At 36.6% G+C, this 19,923-nt stretch overlaps 1 protein-coding gene across 4 annotated transcripts in view; it reads right to left on the reverse strand.

Moving 5' to 3' along the window:
* Window positions 1-19,923, reverse strand: part of utrn (utrophin) — a 286,896-nt gene that overhangs the window by 166,236 nt on the left and 100,737 nt on the right. For all 4 annotated transcript variants that reach the window (XM_067372391.1, XM_067372392.1, XM_067372389.1 and 1 more), the window contains exons 46-53: window positions 19,529-19,711; window positions 17,467-17,568; window positions 17,022-17,136; window positions 16,734-16,936; window positions 16,398-16,515; window positions 13,577-13,782; window positions 7,627-7,781; window positions 5,805-5,994 (exon numbers count right to left, since the gene is read on the reverse strand). In XM_067372391.1, the coding sequence (XP_067228492.1) occupies window positions 5,805-5,994; window positions 7,627-7,781; window positions 13,577-13,782; window positions 16,398-16,515; window positions 16,734-16,936; window positions 17,022-17,136; window positions 17,467-17,568; window positions 19,529-19,711 (1,272 nt within the window). The remainder of the gene's footprint in view (window positions 1-5,804; window positions 5,995-7,626; window positions 7,782-13,576; window positions 13,783-16,397; window positions 16,516-16,733; window positions 16,937-17,021; window positions 17,137-17,466; window positions 17,569-19,528; window positions 19,712-19,923) is intronic.

Consider the following 19,923-nt stretch of genomic DNA (forward strand, 5'->3'; position numbering starts at 1 on the left):
GGACATGGAGTTCACCAGAGCTTCACAGGTTGCCACTGGAGTCCTCTTCTACTCCTCCATGATGACATCATGGAGCTGGTGGATGTTAGAGACCTTGCGCTCCTCCACCTTCCGTTTGAAGATGCCCCACAGATGCTCAATAGGGTTTAGGTCTGGAGATATTCTTGGCCACTCCATCACATTTAACCTCAGCCATTTTAAGGCAGTGGTTGTCTTGAAGGTGGCCCAGTGTCCGAAGTGAGGGGATCACGCTCTGCTCATTCATGGCTCCCTCAATGAACTGTAGCTCCCCAGTGACGGCAGCACTCATGCAGCCCCAGACCATGACACTCCCACCACCATGCTTGACTGTAGGCAAGACACACTTGTCTTTGTACTCCTCACCTGGTTGCCGCCACACACGCTTGACACCATCTGAACCAAATAAGTTTATCTTGGTCTCATCAGACCACAGGACATGTTTCCAGTAATCCATGTCCTTAGTCTGCTTGTCTTCAGCAAACTGTTTGCAGGCTTTCTTGTGCATCATCTTTAAAAGAGGCTTCCTTCTGGGCCGACAGCCATGCATATCAATTTGATGCAGTGTGCGGCGTATGGTCTGAGCACTGACACCGCTGACCCCCCACCCCTTCAACCTCTGCAGCAATACTGGCAGCACTCATACGTCTATTTCCCAAACACAACCTCTGTATATGACGCTAAACACGTGCACTTAACTTCTTTGGTCGACAATGGCGAGGCCTGTTCTGAGTGGAACCTGACCCGTTAAACCGCTGTATGGTCTTGGCCACCGTGGTGCAGCTCAGTTTCAGGGTCTTGGCAATCTTCTTGTAGCCTACGACATCTTTATGTAGAGCAACAATTATTTTTTTCAGATCCTCAGAGAGTTCTTTGCCATGAGGTGCCATGTTGAACTTCTAGTGACCAGTATGAGAGAGTGAGAGCAAAATTTAACACACCTGCTCCCCATTCACACCTGAGACCTTGTAACATTAACGAGTCACATGACACCTGGGAGAGAAAATGGCTAACTGGGCCCAATTTGGACATTTTCACTTAGGGGTGTACTCACTTTTGTGGCCAGTGGTTTAGACATTAATGGCTGTGTGTTGAGATATTTTGAGGGAAGAGCAAATTTACACTGTTATACAAGCTGTACACTCACTACTTTACATTGTAGCAAAGTGTCATTTCTTCAGTGTTATCACATGAAAAGATATAATAAAATATTTACAAAAATGTGAGGGGTGTACTCACTTCTGTGTGATACTGTATATCACAATGTGTAACTCAAGAGGTTAGAAAAAATCTCTTGGTAAACAAACACTTGTCTCAAATCTCTGTCTGTCTCTCTCTGTGTCTCCTGATGTGAGTTTGATAAGTCTGTCTGTCTCGTCACACTAACCACTGAGCGAGTCAGTGTTATTTGAGCGTGATTCAGTTGTACAGTGACAAAGATGGATGGGGGAAACAAATCGCTCCAAAAAAACAGTAAACAACAAAATGCCATCCATGAGCTCATGGTCTGAACAAAATAACATGTAAATTTTTAGGGCACTATGAGTAATTGACGTTTTTCCGAGCAAACGTGGCTTGACACTATCAGCGGGCAGAATTTATTTGTGGTGAAATCACCCTTTAGTCAAAGTCTTCCACAAGGTTACACAAAGTGCCTAATGTCATTTTTAGTCAAAAAGAAAAACAAAAAAAGAAAAACAAAAATGATTTCCAATACTTTTACACAGCAATTTTACATTATAGCAAGTATTGCCATGGAAATAATAGTGGCTTTTGCACCAGGTAGTTATGGGATCTCAGTTATAGGAACTAGTGCCCCACCACCAGTTGGCGACAGATAAATGTCATTAACATAACAGTATGTTGATGTGTTATCGCTGTATTCCATGTTTGCGGAGTAAGTATATGTAAACTGTGTTTTTTTTCCTTGTCTTTTTAAAAAAAAGGAACTATGAAAAGGTTCCTCTGGTGCGAAAGCCCCTAAAGGGAACATGGTTTCCATTAGGGCTGCACGATATATTGTTTTAGCATAGATATTACGATGTACACATCCACGATAGTCACATCACAGGATAAACATTTAAACACTGAAATTATTTTAAACTATTTGAGCAAAAGAAGATGCAAAATAAAGTACACACACACACAGAGCAGCATAGACAGCACTCGGACACTGAATTCTGTTCTCTCTATTTGTGCTTAAACTGACACACACACAAAATTATGTCAAAATGCCTGTCTCAGTGAGTGCCCTTGTAAACAGCCACTTTTGGCTTACATGAATGTAATAACTGAGAAAGAAAACAAATGCGTATCATTATATTGGATCCATGTGTTCAGTCTTAAAGTGAAAGCAGCCTAATATTCCCACTGCTGTCATTAACATTAATCAAACAACAAAACAGAGAGAAAATCACTTTTGTAGTTTAACAAAGATTCATTAAATTTAATTTATACAGCGAAGACTATGCAGTGTTATTTTACATTTGATTATACAATGTCTGTATCTGAACACAGTTAGATTTACCTGAAAACAATAAGCACTGTTTATTTAATTTGGATCTTTGTTCTGTTGTATTTATCTACGCTTGTAATTTGTTATTTTTTATGCAGATTCACTCCATACAAAATCATCCCAATCATCCTAGAATGATCCATTCTTTCCAAATAGAGCTATTCAAATCATCTGGTGAAATTGTGTATATTAATATATATATCACAGAAAAACAAAATATACCAATGTCAGTTTTTTTTTTTTTTTTTTTTTTTTTTTTTCTCTCTCTCCAGTATTGTGCAGCTCTAAATCCTGTTGAGAAATGATTGTTACATAATTCTCTTTCTAATGTCACTGTCATTGACGTCAAACACAGACATCAGTCGAGATTGAACAATTTCATAACATGACATTTTCTGGTCATCAACTTCCTTCTGAGGAAATAAATAATATGAATATGTCCTTGAAAAACATGAACGTTGAAAAAATTGGTATATGATGAGTGACTACAGTGTGAGGACAAACAAAGAAACTGTCAATGACTAAGTGGAAGACAGACGCAAGATGAACAAAAATTAAACGGAAACCAAAAATAAGAGAGTGTCAAATAAAGTGATTTAAACATTTATACATTTGGCAGTATACATACTTTTATCTAAAGCCACTTACATTCAAACTCTATCGTTTATCTGAATGTTTGTCTCCTGAGAATCAGACACACAACCTTAGCTTTGTTAATGCCACACACTAACAGTAACATTATAAAAGAAACCAATGTACAATAAAAATATGCTTTTGTCAAGCAACAGAATTCCACTGTCAAGTGTGCAGACAACAAAATTCAACAAAGCTTTTTAAGATGTGGACAAGTGTGGCAAAAAAAAAAAAAAAACATTACTTACAAAAACTTTAATCTCTGTATTTGTAAAATAATAATCTAGTATAATTTTAAATGGAACAGTTCGTTAAAACTATTCTAAATGAAAAAAAAAAAAAAAAAAATCAAAGTTTGCTTTAGTTTAGTATTATATTTGACTTAGTATTATAGTTTAGTATTATATTTGAGTATTATATTGGCTTTTATGGCTCACACAGTATGATATAATGAGAATATGGAGCTCATACTTGAGAAGGAAAAACACCTCAATTTTATTGATGCCCAAACTGAGCATAAGTATGCATTTTGGTGCAGTTGCTGATATTTGATGATATAGCCTATAATTTTATAACCAAAAAGTAAGATAAATTCTGATACCTTGTGAACTAAATCAATTGAGTTCTTCACAACAGTATAACAGTCTACTGCATAAAATGCACTCTATAACTCCCAATAGTATGTCTTAGTAAGATGATATTAACCCTCTGGTGATGATCGGTTGGTTTTGACTTAAAAAAATAACTTTTCCTTTTTTTAGAATTGTTTACTTCATCTGAAAAAAAGAAAAAAAAAAGAAAAAGAAAATAAATAAATAAATATTATATTATATTATATTATATTATATTATATTATATTATATTATATTATATTATATTATATTATATTATATTATATTATATTATATTATATACACACACACACACACACACACACACACGATTCAAAAACATTGAATGGTCCTGGCAAAAAGTCACACTTGTACTGTTCGCACTGGAAACGAATGGGAAGCAAATTTAATCTAGTGGAAGCGTTTGGTACTGCGCCCAAACAAAATCTTATTGAAAGCTCATTTTTGAGATATCAGGCTCAAATTTGGAACACAACTTGTTTAGATTATTGACTTTGATTTTCAAATAAATAAATAAATAAATATTTCATATAAATTTAAAAAGGGTATTTTTATGCATGTTTCATAATAAACTTAAAATTCTTTAACTTTTTTTTTTTTTTTTTAGTTTGACTTTATCACCAGCAATAATCCGCCAAGTGTCATCCTTAAAAAAAGTGACCAAACTTAATAATATTTCAAATTTACCACAGTTTAAGTTGGAAATTTCATTTTCAGGGCTATGCTCAAAAAGTGATTAACAGGTAATAAATGAATCATAACTATTCCATAAATATAATTCAGTACCATAAAATCCTCTAAAAATACAAAATATTAAATAAAAAACATTATCAAACTAAAATATAATACATTACTTTCATTGAAATATACAATTTTGGTCACCAGAGGGTTAAATGCTTAGTTTAAAGGTGCTTCAGTACATCAAGCATTAATCTAGAAATAGCACTAACAACATAAAAGTTATTCTTACATTTACTTTATAAAAATCAGAAAAAAAACTTTCACAACAAAGTCACGTGATCCACGAGCTGAAGGGGGCCGTGCCATAGGCTTTATGGGCCTAAATAAAATCTGAACAAATGAATTTATGCTTCAGAATGAACTGTGAGGACTGTAAAGTGACGATTGTCTGCACACTTCACTAATGGCCTTCAGGAGGAATTCAGCTGCTCACTTTGGTTTGAAATGACCCTACAAAGTGGTCCATGTCCTCGCAGTGCCCTTCAAGGGTGCAAAATGTGTCACTTGTTGCCAAGCAACATGACAATAAAAGATTGGTGCGACTTCCACATTTCAGAATTCCGGGTGATCCGTTGAATAAGATGACAAACAAGTGGACGTCGTCCTTTAGTCTATTTAGTGCATGTGTAGTGTGTAGGCTTCTGACTCTCAGTAGGCAGTGAGAGCTTCTGAGATTCTCTCCACACAGTCGTGATTAGAGACGACGGCAGATAAAGAGATCAAACTGTGATGCAAGAATCTCACAGGACTAACACAGACTCAGCACAGAACCGTCGGAGGAGGGAGAAGAAAAGGAAGACACTCACTCTTTCTCTTCTGAAGTGATCTATACCTTGATTACACGTATGCTGCGCTGTGGCTGACGTGGGAACTAATGAGGACTGACGGGGAGGTAACTGAATATCGTTCACACACACTTTAGTGCCTGTATGTCCCAGATTTGTCTACATCACCGCCCATGGGCCGCCCACAGTCAATACACCGACCGTATCATGCACTTTGCAGTAATATAGAAACACAACTGGCAGGAGCTAACTGAAAATCACGAGCTCAAATCTGATTGGCTGGCTTTACTTCCGGGAGTTTTGAGGAAGAGTTAGTGAACTGAATAGCCATTCAGCCATCCACCACCCCTAAAATTGTGGTTGGTCATCTTACATGTCGCTGAGGTGGCCTCTTCATGTTGAAGTGGGCCAGAATAAGTTGGCTCTAGTCCCAAATGTCATGGAATACAAGCATGTACATGTAGAAACTGAAGCTCTTACCTCAAGCTGAGCCTTCAGTTCCTTGATGTGGGCGGAGTCCTGTGAGAGCCCCTCCCTCTGGGCGGCATCAGATAACATGTTGACGGTAGTATCCGCCTCATGGAGCCACTTTAGGAAGAACTCAAGCTCACGGAGGGACACCTGAAGGCTCTTGAGCTCTGAGTCCAAAGCAGCCTGGCGGTCGGACGCCCTGATAACCACAAACCAGTCAAATCAATGCTGTATACTCCGTATGTGTCATTTAACTAGATCACATATATTTATTAACACATTCATATTTAATTAGCATTAGTGTAATAATGCTGTACTCATGAAATGTCTTTTTTACATCAATATTATGATGGCAGTATTTATTGCAGTGAGAGTGTAATTACGATAGTGTTTAATATCACTATATGATTACAGTAGCATAGATATACATGTATCACTACAATTAATTAAACCATAATTATTATAGTATTTAATGGCACTTTTATTATGGGAATGTTTTTAGCATTTATTTCCACAATATTTATAAAATAATAATTACAGTTAAAATATTTAAAAGAGCAATAATATTACATTTAAATTTTATTAAAATATGAATGAAAGCATAATTATTAAAATGTTTAATATCATTATATTATTATGGAAGTATTTTTTAACATTTATTTCCACAATATAATGAAGGTAATGGTTAAAAAAGAGCAATATTATTACAATCAAATGTATTAGCATTTATTAAAATATTAATTATTATAGTATTTAATATCATTACATTGTTATGGGAGTATTTTTAGCATTCATAGCCACAATATTTGTAAAAACAAAATTATGGTAGTATTTAATTGAGCAATATTATTACATTAGAATATATATATATATATATATATATATATATATATATATATATATATATATATATATATATATATATATATATATATATATATATATATATATATAAATATTGTTTTATTATTACAATATTGTAGTAATTATTACTACAATAATTGTTTTTTTCATAAATATTATTTAAATTATATATATATATATATATATATATATATATATATATATATATATATATATATATATATATAATTTAAATAATATTTATGAAAAAAACAATTATTGTAGTATTTAATATCACAAAATTATGATGGGGAAATTAATAGCATTCATTGCCACAATATTTGTAAAAACATAACATCATCACAATAGTATTTATTGACATAATATTCACAAAATCATAATTACAATGCAATTTATTACTAAATTATTATGTAGTACTTTGAGAGACCATACTTATAGTAATATTAATTACATCAATGTTATCATGGTAGAATTTATTATAACAATATTATTACAACAGTATTTATTTTTATATGATTTACTACTTATCACTAAATTATTATTAAGGTAGTATTTTGTGAGAGCATAATTATGGTAACAAATTAATTAAATATTATTATTGTAGTGTTTATATCTGCAATATTCGTGAGAGCACAATTACAGTAGTAGTAGTAATTATTACCACAATATTCATAAAAGCAACAAGGACAGAAATTATATACAATAATATTGTGGTAATAAATACTACTGTTATTATGCTATCAAAAATACTGCTGTAATAAATACTTATGGCAGTACTTGTGATAGCATAATTATCATGGTAGTGCATTACCTCATTATTTGTGATAATGCATAATACCATAAGACAGGTATGTTTATGACATGTACAGTTGTTTCAGAGAGTGTGTGTATATGATTCACGTCGTCTAAATGAATCTTCCCCCTCAGGTCCCGGAGATTAAGGAAATGAACGTGCGCATGCGTATACCTGTTATTGACGCTGTTCCATGCGGTGTTGAGTTTGTCCATGACCTCTTTGACCTTGCGCGTGTCATCAGCGGCATATTCCTGCAGAAGCTGATTGGACAGCTCATTAAAGGAAGTCACGCTCTCCTGTCCTCGAGCAAGATCCTGCAGGAACACCTGACAACAAACAGAAATCAATAAATAAAACTACAGTCCAAACAGCTCAACTATGACAACGCAAGTGGAGTCCCTGTAGAAGTCTGTTCGGTTCACACGTGTCCGTCATGACACCGGGCCTCAAATGACTTTAGAAAATCATTGTCAACTTTAAGATCCATTATTTCTAACCTAAGGCAAACACTAATTCAGAAAATATCTACTCTCGGACAAAACATTTGAATAATATATGAATACCACACAATAAGTGAATGAAATTATGACTCTAGCAGCCCCTACAGGTCAGTTGCAGTAGTGTGTGTGTGTGTTTCTTTCATTTACACCTGTGCTTATACAGTATGCACACAAGACTGATGTGAAATCTCATTCATTCATGATTTAATGCAGACTGCAATGATTATTTTGAGGATGCGGCCGAAATCTCAACTGCATGGTAAGTACTACATTTGGTTTGAAACTTATCTCACGACCATTAAAAAATGATGTTCTGTGTCGTATGAGTGTGTGTAGTACGAATGAAATTCAGACATACTACATTTGCTGTGTTGTTACTGTCACATGACCTACCGGCGTCAGCTGTGTCAATTCACTGTCATTCATAAATGCTCTCCTGTGGCCTCAGTTGATAGTAACATGTCTAGTGGATGTAGTACTTTTTCTATGAGTACTGTGAATTCGCTCACATACTCTTTCTCAGCTACTATATACAGTAGTATGGAAGTAGGCATATTCGGACGCAGCGATTGATTGTAAAGTTGATTCTCCAGTTTAACTTTCTATAGAAAGCATTTCTCTCTCCCTAGCACTCGCTGCTCAATCACTAATAACAAAAAACCTATTCCAAATTCAATCAATGTCATTATTATTTTAGTGTATGTTTAAATAATGCCATTCTCTAGACATGCACAGTGTATTAAATGGACAATGCTTATAATAAAATAAGAAATAATACAACAGTATATCCTTCACACAATTTATTTAAAGCAAGGGGAATAAATTAGTAAAATGTACTGACATATCAGTAAGTTCTGGAAAGGAAATGTTCATTTGTGGCCACAGCATACATATTTATTCATATACATATACACAATATACACTTTTTTTTTTCCTCACGTTATGTGCAGGGCTCCATAGTTCTATAATACAACAATCATTTTCCACTTAAACATGCTTTATCCAAGCATATACTAAATTATTGTTTAGTGCTATTATTTAACATACTATGTAAACTAAATTAATGAAAATAAAAATATCACATATTAATGCCTTTTCGTTCAACAAATATGAATTTAGTAGGTCTAAACCTAGAATTCTGTGAACAAAACAAAGGCTTTAATGATAATCCTAAACTTTGTTAGTTTAATTACGCTTACAGGATATAAAGATTAGATTAGGATAATGATATGATTATGTAAAATATCACATATGAGATAGACGTTGGTATATTATTAACCTTTAGATATTGTTTCCAAGTGTGAATGAAACACTTGGATGTTTTCTGGACAATTTAGTTGTTGTTGTTATTGTTGTTGTAACCAACAATTGTTATTGTTGCCATCATTCATTTTTAAATATATAATTTCATGACACACTAAATATTTAGAGTTCTGATTGCGGTCTTTCTAATTTTTTTTTTTTTCTTTTTTTATTTACGTTAATATGTTAACAAGAACATTCATGCGCTCATTGGCAACTGCATATACAGTGGGTACAGAAAGTATTCAGACCCCCTTAAATTTTTCCCCCTTAAATGTCTTGTCCTTCATGTGTCTTGCGCTGAGGAGAGGCTTCCGTCGGGCCACTCTGCCATAAAGCCCCGAATCCCAAATGTCTTCCATTTAAGGATTATGGAGGCCACTGTGCTCTTATGCTGCATTCACACCGAACGCGTCTGGGGCGTCAAATTCGCGCCAGACGCGTCTAGTTGGACGCTTGAACATTTTGAAGTCAGACGCTTCAGACGCGCGTAAAATTCGCTCAATTCGCGCGTCTAAAAGTGTGTTCAGACGCGAATTCGCGTCATGGGAGGGGCTTTCATCTCTTTCTGCACAGACCCTCTGAATAAACACATCATTTCGTCAGTTGGAAACCTGTAGCGGCAATTTAACTCGGTTATGCGGGCCGACTTTTGCTAGCTAGAAGGTGGGCTGGTATCAACGGCTAAAATCATGCAAAAAGTTTTACAACTAACCGATTTCTTCGCTTATTCTCTTCCAGGCAAGGTCCTTTTTATTCCTGTCTCGATAAAAATATAATGACACATCACAGAGCTCAGGGTGGCCACACACAGCGACATCTTTGTTCTGGTCTCCGGCATCACTGATCACATCATAAACACGTTACTACCAAAGCAGAGTCCCTGATTGGTTAAAGCGCCGTAAATTTACACCAAAGTTCAGATTTTTCAACTCGGGCGTTTGGGCGTCAGACGCTCAATTCGCGCCTCAGCCGCGTGAACGCTCAATTTGCGCTGCGCCATTCGCGCGTCAACGGCCGATTCGCACCGCGCTAAACGCTTGATTCGCGCCGCAGGACCTCTAGATGCGCGTTTGCATTGACTCAACATGTAAATCAGACTCTTCAGACGCCCCAGACGCATTCGGTGTGAACGCAGCATTAGGAACCTTAAGTGCAGCAGAAATTGTTTTGTAACCTTGGCCAGATCTGTGCCCTGCCACAATTGTGTCTCTGAGCTCTTCAGGCAGTTCCTTTGACCTCATGATTCTCATTTGCTCTGACATGCACTGTGAGCTGTAAGGTCTTATATAGACATGTGTGTGGCTTTCCTAATCAAGTCCAATCAGTATAATCAAACACAGCTGGACTCAAATGAAGGTGTAGAACCATCTAAAGATGATCAGAAGAAATGGACAGCACCTGAGTTAAATATATGAGTGTCACAGCAAAGGGTCTGAATACTTAGGACCATGTGATATTTCAGTTTTTCTTTTTTAATAAATCTGCAAAAATGTCAACAATTTTGTGTTTTTCTGTCAATATGGGTTTCTGTGTGTACATTAATGAGGAAAAAAAAAAACTAAATTAATTAAATGATTTTAGCAAATGGCTGCAATATAACAAAGAGTGACGAATTTAAGGGGGTCTAAATACTTTCCGTACCCACTGTACCTAGACACGGCCCGAGTAAAATAAATTAAAACATCTCTTAACCACATTAAACAGTACAGGCAATCTATCGAAGCACCTAACACTCAACCTGTCCACATGAAACTCAATGCTTATAAGCTTATGAAGAGCTTGCATGCTTTAGACAACCTGGGTCATCGCCAGAGCTCACATTTCCAACTAATCCATAATAAAATTTGCAATTTTCTTCATTGATTTTCAGTTTTTTACAACCCAAAGACAGCTAATCAATTTTTCCAAATACTTAAAAGTTGTTGACCATCCAATGAGTTTAAAATGTAGAGGAAATATTAAAAAAAGATTAAAAATATGAGGTGTAGATGTTTGTTATTGACATTTTACTTTTTATTTAGAGCAGATTAAACGTTCGTCTCCTTGCTGTCATGTGTTGCTACAATCTGACAGTCGCATCAAAACTTGGCTGCTGAGCTTGAACAGCCGTCCAAAGATGCAAATGCAAAGATGAAAACTACTGATTACTGACAGGAATTTTAAAATGAAAAGATAAATAAATGACAAAATCAAATGTTCACCTGATATGATTGATTTGCTTGGCATTTTAAAGCAACAATGTGTATTTAAAAGTTGGATTTCACGAGTATGTGTAGCAAGCTGTTTAAGATATTTTAAACTTCTTGAGCCGCAAAAGGATAAATGCTCTGATAATGCTCTGTCTGCAATTATGCAGAAATATGACTTTCGTCGATTTGGGCTTATTAGGAGTAGCTCCATTGAATCTTTTTGTTCCCAACAAGCCAACAAAGTTAAAAAAAAAAAAAAAAAAAAAAAAAAAAATTGAACCTTTTTTTTCTCCTGTGATCAGAAAATGTATTTAAATTCATACACTTTAGCTAGTTATACTGTGTTTGTTTGGGAAAAAAAAAAAAAAAAAACTGTGGACTACAAACGTCTAGGGACGATAAGGCCTAAAAAATGAGAAGTCTCACAAGCTTGCTGAAATGACAAAGAAATATTGCAAGAATCTGAGACACAGTGAAAGAGACGGTCTTTCTCAGAGAGATTACAGACTTTCTTAAAGGAAGATATAAGAGCAGGTTACAGGACCATGATCAGATTAAAGTGTCCCTATTATGCTTTTTTAAATATTACCTTTCATGCAGTGTGTAATGTGGCTGTTTGTTTGTAAATGTAAAAAGCCTGCAAAGTTTTAAAGGTGACCTATTATGCCTCTTTTCACAAGATGTAATTTAAGTCTCTGGTGTCCCCAGAATGTGTCTGAAGTTTCCGCTCAAAATAGATCCTTTATTATAGGCCACCGATCATTTATTATAGCTTGTCAAATTTGCCCCTATTTGGGTGTGAGCAAAAACACACCATTTTTGTGTGTCCCTTTAAATGCAAATGAGCTGCTGCTCCCGGCCCGCTTTCCAGAAGAGGGCGGAGCTTTAACAGCTCACGCTTCCGTTGCTCAGCAACAACAAAGCTGGAGAATCTCACGCAGACAAAATGAGGATTGTCAGTAACGTGTTCAGCCTTACATTGTTCAAATCACAACAGACTGGGCCATCTAACCAATCAGAGACCAAATCCTTTATCCATTTCAGACACTGTGAGGAAAGAGGTGATGCAATGTTTATTAAGTTTTTTTGTTGTTGTTTTTGACCTAGGACGCTTGTAAACCTATTGTAGGAGACTCCAAAACAAAATTAGGAGCCTTTAAAATAGCACAATTGGGGCACTTTAGACAAATATCCAGATAAAAACATTAGACTATTGTTGAATGATTCCTGCTGAAAAATGTCAATTACATAAGCTGTAATCCATGTGTCTAGTTTGATCGACAGTATTTTAATTAGGTTGGATGATTAATCAAAAATTAAACACATTTGAAGTGTTTATTTAATCAAATATGTGACACGGTTATATTACAAAAGCATAGTGGGCTTAATTGGAACATGTACCTTACAAACCCGCTCCGAACTTTTAATTAAAGCACTTTAATTCTGTCAGGTCCTGCCAAAACATAACATGAGTGTTTACTCTTTCAACGTAATACCCACTTCAGTGGAAGACTGTTCAAATATCTATTAAGAAAACATGTACAACTAAGATTTGGGTGAGCTTATTCATATTCATTAAATGACAAAAAGTCTGATGGATTTTTCCTGTTTTCTCAACTACAGATTACACTGATCATCATATAATTCCAACACATTTCTTAGTTGTAAAGTGTGTGTCTCTGCAACTCCTAACTAGGTTAAGGACATCTCTCTAGCTTGCTTAAATAATTTACGAGACCAAGACCAAATCTTGACACTTATGAATGTTAAAATGTATTTTTAACTGTAAGGACAAGAGTAAAATGCACATTTGCACAGCACATTTTTAAACACTTAAGGAGATTTTCCATTCCACTGCACTACTTTTCCGTTGTTTTTCTATGTATACACGTGCTAGACGGACAAGTTTGACTGTTACACTCACATCTTTTATGTATGACTGTGTTCTAAAACCCAGTGTTCAAGGTAAAAGAAGTAAAAACCTTGCATTGATTTTTATGTTCCACTGTCTTGCGTCTTTAACTATAAAAGTACATTCTGTGTGAACCGGCTGCTAAGACAACAATTTTACCTCTTGCTGAGTGAAAGGTCACAACCATAGATAAGGTCAAAGGTGAAAGTTCTCACCTTGTTGTCACTGATCTGTTTGGTGAGCGGCTCTCGGCTCTGCTGCAGCAGGTTATGCAAACGCATCTCGTTTTGACCAATCAGAGCCTTCACATTCCGTCTCTGCTCCTCCCATTGGTCGCTGTGGCCGATCATGTGGTCAAGCTGCAGAAGCCGCGCCTCCACGCCGTTCTGTGTGCTGTCCCATTGGCTACGGACCTTCTCCACTGACACACAGCAGGAAAAGAGGAATGAGTCTCAGTATCTCTCAGAACAGATGCCTTCCACACACTCCTTCATTAATACATGTCCTCCGTTTAGGGTGTACAAAAGTGCTATCTAGAAAATGTCTGAGGCGTTATTTATCAGCGCAAAACTCTGAACCACGGTTGTGTTCACTTCTTTTTCTTTTATTTAATTGTATATAACAATAGCCAATTTGTCAAAGCCTTCTGTACTTCCTGACCAAAAAACAACTCTAGAGTTAGTTTGGTTCAAACTTTTTAGAGTTGAACTAAATATATTCAACACATTAAATAATGGATATAACATTCAAAGAGTAATAAAGATGCAAATTAGAATTTAAATTAAGACTAAGATAATGATTTATTTTTTTTTTAAAGGGGGGATTAAGAACCACAAGAAATATAAAGATTGAAATTAAGACTAAGACAAATATTAGAGCAAAGACAAAGACCAAGCAAAATTGACACTGAGACTAATGCCGGGTTCTGACTACACAATTCCAGCAAAATTTGACGGTTCAGTTTGACGGAAGGTGTCATGGTGATTCGTAAACTACAATGGTGGTTGGGAAGCAAGAATCGATCGTACTTCCACCTACGTCACGCGTGACCTTTCCAACGTGATTACATAATGTGTGGTGGATCGCAGATCAGTGCAAGATGAGCATTTGTGGTTAAAAAGTATATACATACATACATACATACATACATACATTATATATATATATATATATATATATATTTTTTTTTTTTTTTTATTATTATTATTTTTTTTTTATTTTTTTTTGAAAATGACCAACTGTTTCTCTAGATAAGACCCTTATTCCTCGTCTGGGATTGTGTAGAGCCCTTTGAAGCTGCACTGAAACTAACATTTGGACCTTCAACCTGTTGAACCCCAGTGAAGTCCACTATATGGAGAAAAATCCTGGAATGTTTTCCTTAAAAATCTTAATTTCTTTTCGACTGAAGAAAGAAAGACATGAACAACTTGGATAACATTGGAGTAAATTATCAGGAAATTTTAATTCTGAAGTAAACTAATCCTTTAAAGATTAAAATTAAGTTCAATATTAGGGTTAAGGCTAAGACACTCAGAGCAAGTGTATATTTCCTTTGAGAATCACAGAACAAAGATTTAAAGATTAAGATGAAGACTAAAGCCAAGATTAAGAATAAAACTGAGATAAAGACAAATATTAAGACTAAGAAAAAGCAGAGCTGCATGATTCTGGATAAATTGAGTATCACGATATTTTTGTTTCAAATAGAGATCACAATTCTCCCATGATTCTGAAGACAACTAAACAAAGCAACATATAATTTACTAGAGGTTCTGACAAAATGTGTATTGCTGCAGTCGGTTTATTAAATATGTTTATTTAATTTGAATGTTTGTTTTTTTTTTTAAATCAGTTTGAATGAATGATTCAATGACTCACTCAAAGACTTTACTTGTTTACTAGATGAATCAACATTTTTGAACAAATCTCTTGAATGAATGATTCAGTTACATTAATTTATTACATAAAAGTCACTTTTATTTTTATTTGAAGCACCGAGTTACTTTCTAAGGGTGCTTTCACATTAGCACTTTTGGTGCGCACCCGGGTTCGATTGACGTCAGAGTTCAGTACGTTTGGATGATGTGAACACTGTCTTCTGAACTCGGGTGCACACTCGCGAACCGTACCCAAGTCCGCTTAAAAAGGGTGGTCTGGGGTGCGATTCAAGTGAACTCCGGTACGGTTCGCTTCTGATATGAATGCAAACGTACCAAATTGCGGAAGTGAACCGCTATTAATGCCGTATTATTTGATAAAAATGTTTGTTTGTGCGTGTGTTTCACTCACTTTCCCAATGAGCGTGACTGACGTGCTGCAAGCAGAGAGCTGTTGTAGCCTCTCTTATTTCTGCTCACCTTCAGCGTACTATAGTCGCAACAGATAGACGCAAGAGACGTTATGAACAAAACCAACGGTTCAAAAAACAAAAATATGAAAGTGAGGAGAGCAACGTTATGCTTTTTGCCGCCTTCTCCTGCGCCGTTGTTACTAAGCAACGGAGTAAACAGCTGCTGGTTTGATGACGCAAATGAACCGCGGGTCCGACCCAAATAATAATGAGAACACAGTCCAGTAGGGGCAGGGAGAAGGGGGAGCAACCGAACTCGGGTTTGGTCCAGGCAATCGAACCAAGTGTGAAAGCACCCTAAAGGTGATTTACTGTATTTTGATCACTTCTGTAGGCATCAGTGTTTATATCCACGCTATAAACTTTTATCACTGTTCTTCTGTGATAATCTGAATTATTGTAAGACAGAAATAATGATACTGTGAGGTTGAAAAGACTGTTCGTGAAGCTGGTTCACACATGACAACTGCTCTCTCTGGATCAGCGGCAGAACCGACTCAGATCTGAACGATCTGCAGTGATTTCATCAAAGCTTTAATAGACACAGGCGAGTCGTTGTAGTTTAGGAACGAGATCACATGTGTGTTTGAATCGAGATCACAACGTTTTAAAAATTAATGGTGCAGCTCTAAGACAAAGACTAAACATGAAACAAAGATTAAGATGATGGATAATATGCTCACGCTTCTCTGAGATGGATGTGCGCACATCTAGGTTGGAGGTTTTGTTCTTGATGTTTTGAGCTAGAGTGATGATGTCTTCCAGCTGTGGATGTCTCTGCTCAAGATCTCCCTTAGTCACCTACAAATAATCACAAGGTTTTAAAATGAACAGGGTTAAGCGGCCCAGACGCTGTCTGTAATTGGCCAGGTAGGGGTTCTGAATAATCATTCTGTGTCTGAGACATAAACACAGACATTTAACACGCTTTCTTTTCGATTTAAGGAAGAAGTTACTAGCTATTTGCCATCCTATCAAGCCAAATGAAACTTCAATATCTTCAAAGTGAAGGTCCTGACCTGCAGGCGGCCGATGGTGGTGCGGATCTCATCCGTGTCTCCCACTGTGACGATGCTGGATTTGAGCATCTGGTGGATGAGGAGGAGCCAGTCCGCCAGCTCTGTGGCCGTCTGGTTGAGATCGGTCGGGCCCACCAGCTCTGGGCTGTGATGGCGCTCCTCGCTCAGCAGACTGACCATGTGAACTGCAGACGGCACACTCGCTGAGACAAAGACACAATCCAAACACTCAATTAGATCTGGAAGAGCAGCGTGAGTGTCCATTTCACCTGTCTACACAGCACTCACCTGTGAACGGTTGCTGAGCCACTTGTTTTGTCCATGGGGACAGAGGCTGTTGTGGCGTCTCCTTCAATCTGATGTCCAGAGCTTTCCAATCTGCAGCCAGCTGTTCGATTTTATTCTGCACAAACACGCACACATCATGCTCAGTCACATCCACCTCTCTCTATTCATGTGTACTTTACAAACAAAACATGAGGTGCGTCTCAATCAGCTCCTGAGCTTGTGAATCAGTATATCGTGTGCATGAATTCAGGCACTGGTAAGGACAGTAAGGACCCTGGTTCACTACACATTGGGTAACTAATGACTATTTACATTGTACAACATCATTACTGGTATTTATGAACAGCAGCAGAGCTGATATCTTCTGACAAAGTATGAATTGAAGCTCAGCACATGTATTTATTTATTTATTTATTTTTGTGGGGGGGGGGGGGGGTTCACAAACCTTTTCCTGTGGTAAAAGTATCTGTTTCCTCTGGAGCTCAATAGAGTAAGACAACAACTCCTCCAGCTCTCGCTTCTGCTCTCGCATGGACATTTCCAGAACCTACACACACACAGGTCAGTCAGTATAGACAATAAAACATGTTATTCATTTATAAGATATTGAGGTTTCATTTGGATGACTAGTAAAACAGAACAAAACCTCTTGGAAAGCTTAAAAAAGGGAAAGTTCATCCAAAAATTAATTCTGCCATCATTCACTCTCCCTCATGTCAATGGTCACCAAAACTGTTTGCTTACCAATATTCTTCTATTCTTCTATCTTATATTATGTTCAGCAAAAAACCATCATAATGGTTTAGAAGAGTGTAACAGTGTTAATTCTGGAGGGTCATGACATGAGAAACCAAATTTGCCTTGATCTTTTGAAATATACAAAAATTTGTTATTGTTATTCTCACATTCAAAATGGTGTTTGATTTGTTGGATTTGGAGCTATACCTGTTTGAAGTCAATAGAGTCAGCAAAGGTCAATTTTGAGAATTTTTTTTTCTGAAAGTTTCCAAAACAAAATCATCTAGCAACCATACCTTAAAGTGTTAGTTCACCCAAAAATGAAAATAATGTAATTTATTACTCACCCTCATGCCATTCCACACCTGTAAGACCTTTGTTAATCTTCGGAACGAAAATTAAGATATTTTCGATTAAATCCGATGGCTCAGTGAGGCCTGAATAGCCAGCAATGACATTTCCTCTCACAAGATCCATAAAGGTACTAAAAACATATTTAGTAGAATCAGTTCATGTGAGTACAGTGGTTCAATATTAATATTATAAAGTGACGGGAATATTTTTGGTGTGCCGAAAAAAAAAAAAAAAAAAAAGACATAGTGATGGCCGATTTCAAAACACTGTCATTGGAGCGTTATGAATCAGCGTGTTGAATCAGCGGTTCGGAGCGCCAAAGTCACGTGATTTCAGCAGTTTGACACGCGATCCGAATCATGATTCGATGCAGAAGATTCATAATGCTCCGAAGCTTCCTGAAGCAGTGTTTTGAAATTGGCCATCACTAGATAAGCACTATGTATAACTATATTTTGGCGCACTAAAAATATTCTCGTCACTTTATAATATTAATATTGAACCACTGTACTCACATGAACTGATTTAAATATGTTTTTAGTACATTAATGGATCTTGAGAGAGGAAATGTCATTGCTCCCTATGCAGGCCTCACGGAGCCATCGGATTTTTAACAGAAATATCTTAATTTGTGTTCCGATGATAAATGAAGGTCTTACGGGTGTGGAACTACATGAGGGTGAGTAATTAATGACAGAAATTTCATTTTTGGGTGAACTAACCCTATAAAATCCCTGGCAATAACACTAAATTTAGGCACAAGCCAAGTCAAAACCCATATCGATAGGAAAAAAAACATACATTCAACTTTTTTTCCCATGATTCCACAATTGTTTGATTAAAATGAATGAAACAGACAGCCTATATATTAAGACCCACCATACCAAACGGATCTAATATGATGTTACACATCAGATGTTTTCCCCCAACACTTAACCAAATGTTCATTTTAGACATAACAGATAATATCTTCGTGAATACTCTCCATGACAGATTTTTTGAAATACTGTACATCCTTGTATATGTGTATATCGGGACTGTGGTGTCTTTGTGTGTGCGCTTCAGATCTGTCAGTCAGCGCGAGAAAGATTGTTTTGTTTACATCAGCACGAGTTTGAAAATCACATTTCATTGGTTCAGACTCATGCCATCGAGAATTCGCTATAGAATGCTGCGCTTTACAACACTACCAAAGTTGTGCTGAAAGAAAGCACCAGTCATCGAGAAGTAAGCAGAGAAATACGGCATTTTTCATGGTCAAAGGAAAGGTTTACATGTGTCAATAACTTTATTAACTTTAAAAGTAAACTTTCAAGGAAGATATTAAAATATTTTTTAAAAATCAATGTCATGACCCCTTTAAATCCAGCTCTCCAGAGACCTAGAGTGGTGAGTTAGTCCAGGACCAGTCTGACCTGTCTCTCAGTAGGTGTGACGTCACTCAGAGACTGGCTGGTGATGTAAACCCAGTCGCCCAGTCTGTTCATGCGCTCCTGGAACTGGCCGTGTGAAGGCAGCCTGCTCTCGTCCTGGACCTGTGTGTGCGTCTGCAGACGGCCCTCCACCTCCCGCACCTTATCCAGCAGCTCACCGCTCACCTTTAAACACACACAATGGCACAATTAACACATCATCATCACAGCCATTTCACGTAAATCAGTAGTGACAGACCGGCGTATGAGCCAGGCAGATTAATCAGCATATTTATGACCATTCTGAGATCATCAGCATTAGCCGACAACTGTGTCTACTTTGATTACCAGACGTGTGTCATGTCCAGATTTACAATACGTTTTAATTGAATATTCAT

The sequence above is a fragment of the Chanodichthys erythropterus genome, chromosome 20 (assembly GCF_024489055.1).
Source record: "Chanodichthys erythropterus isolate Z2021 chromosome 20, ASM2448905v1, whole genome shotgun sequence".
Lineage (NCBI taxonomy): Eukaryota > Metazoa > Chordata > Actinopteri > Cypriniformes > Xenocyprididae > Chanodichthys > Chanodichthys erythropterus.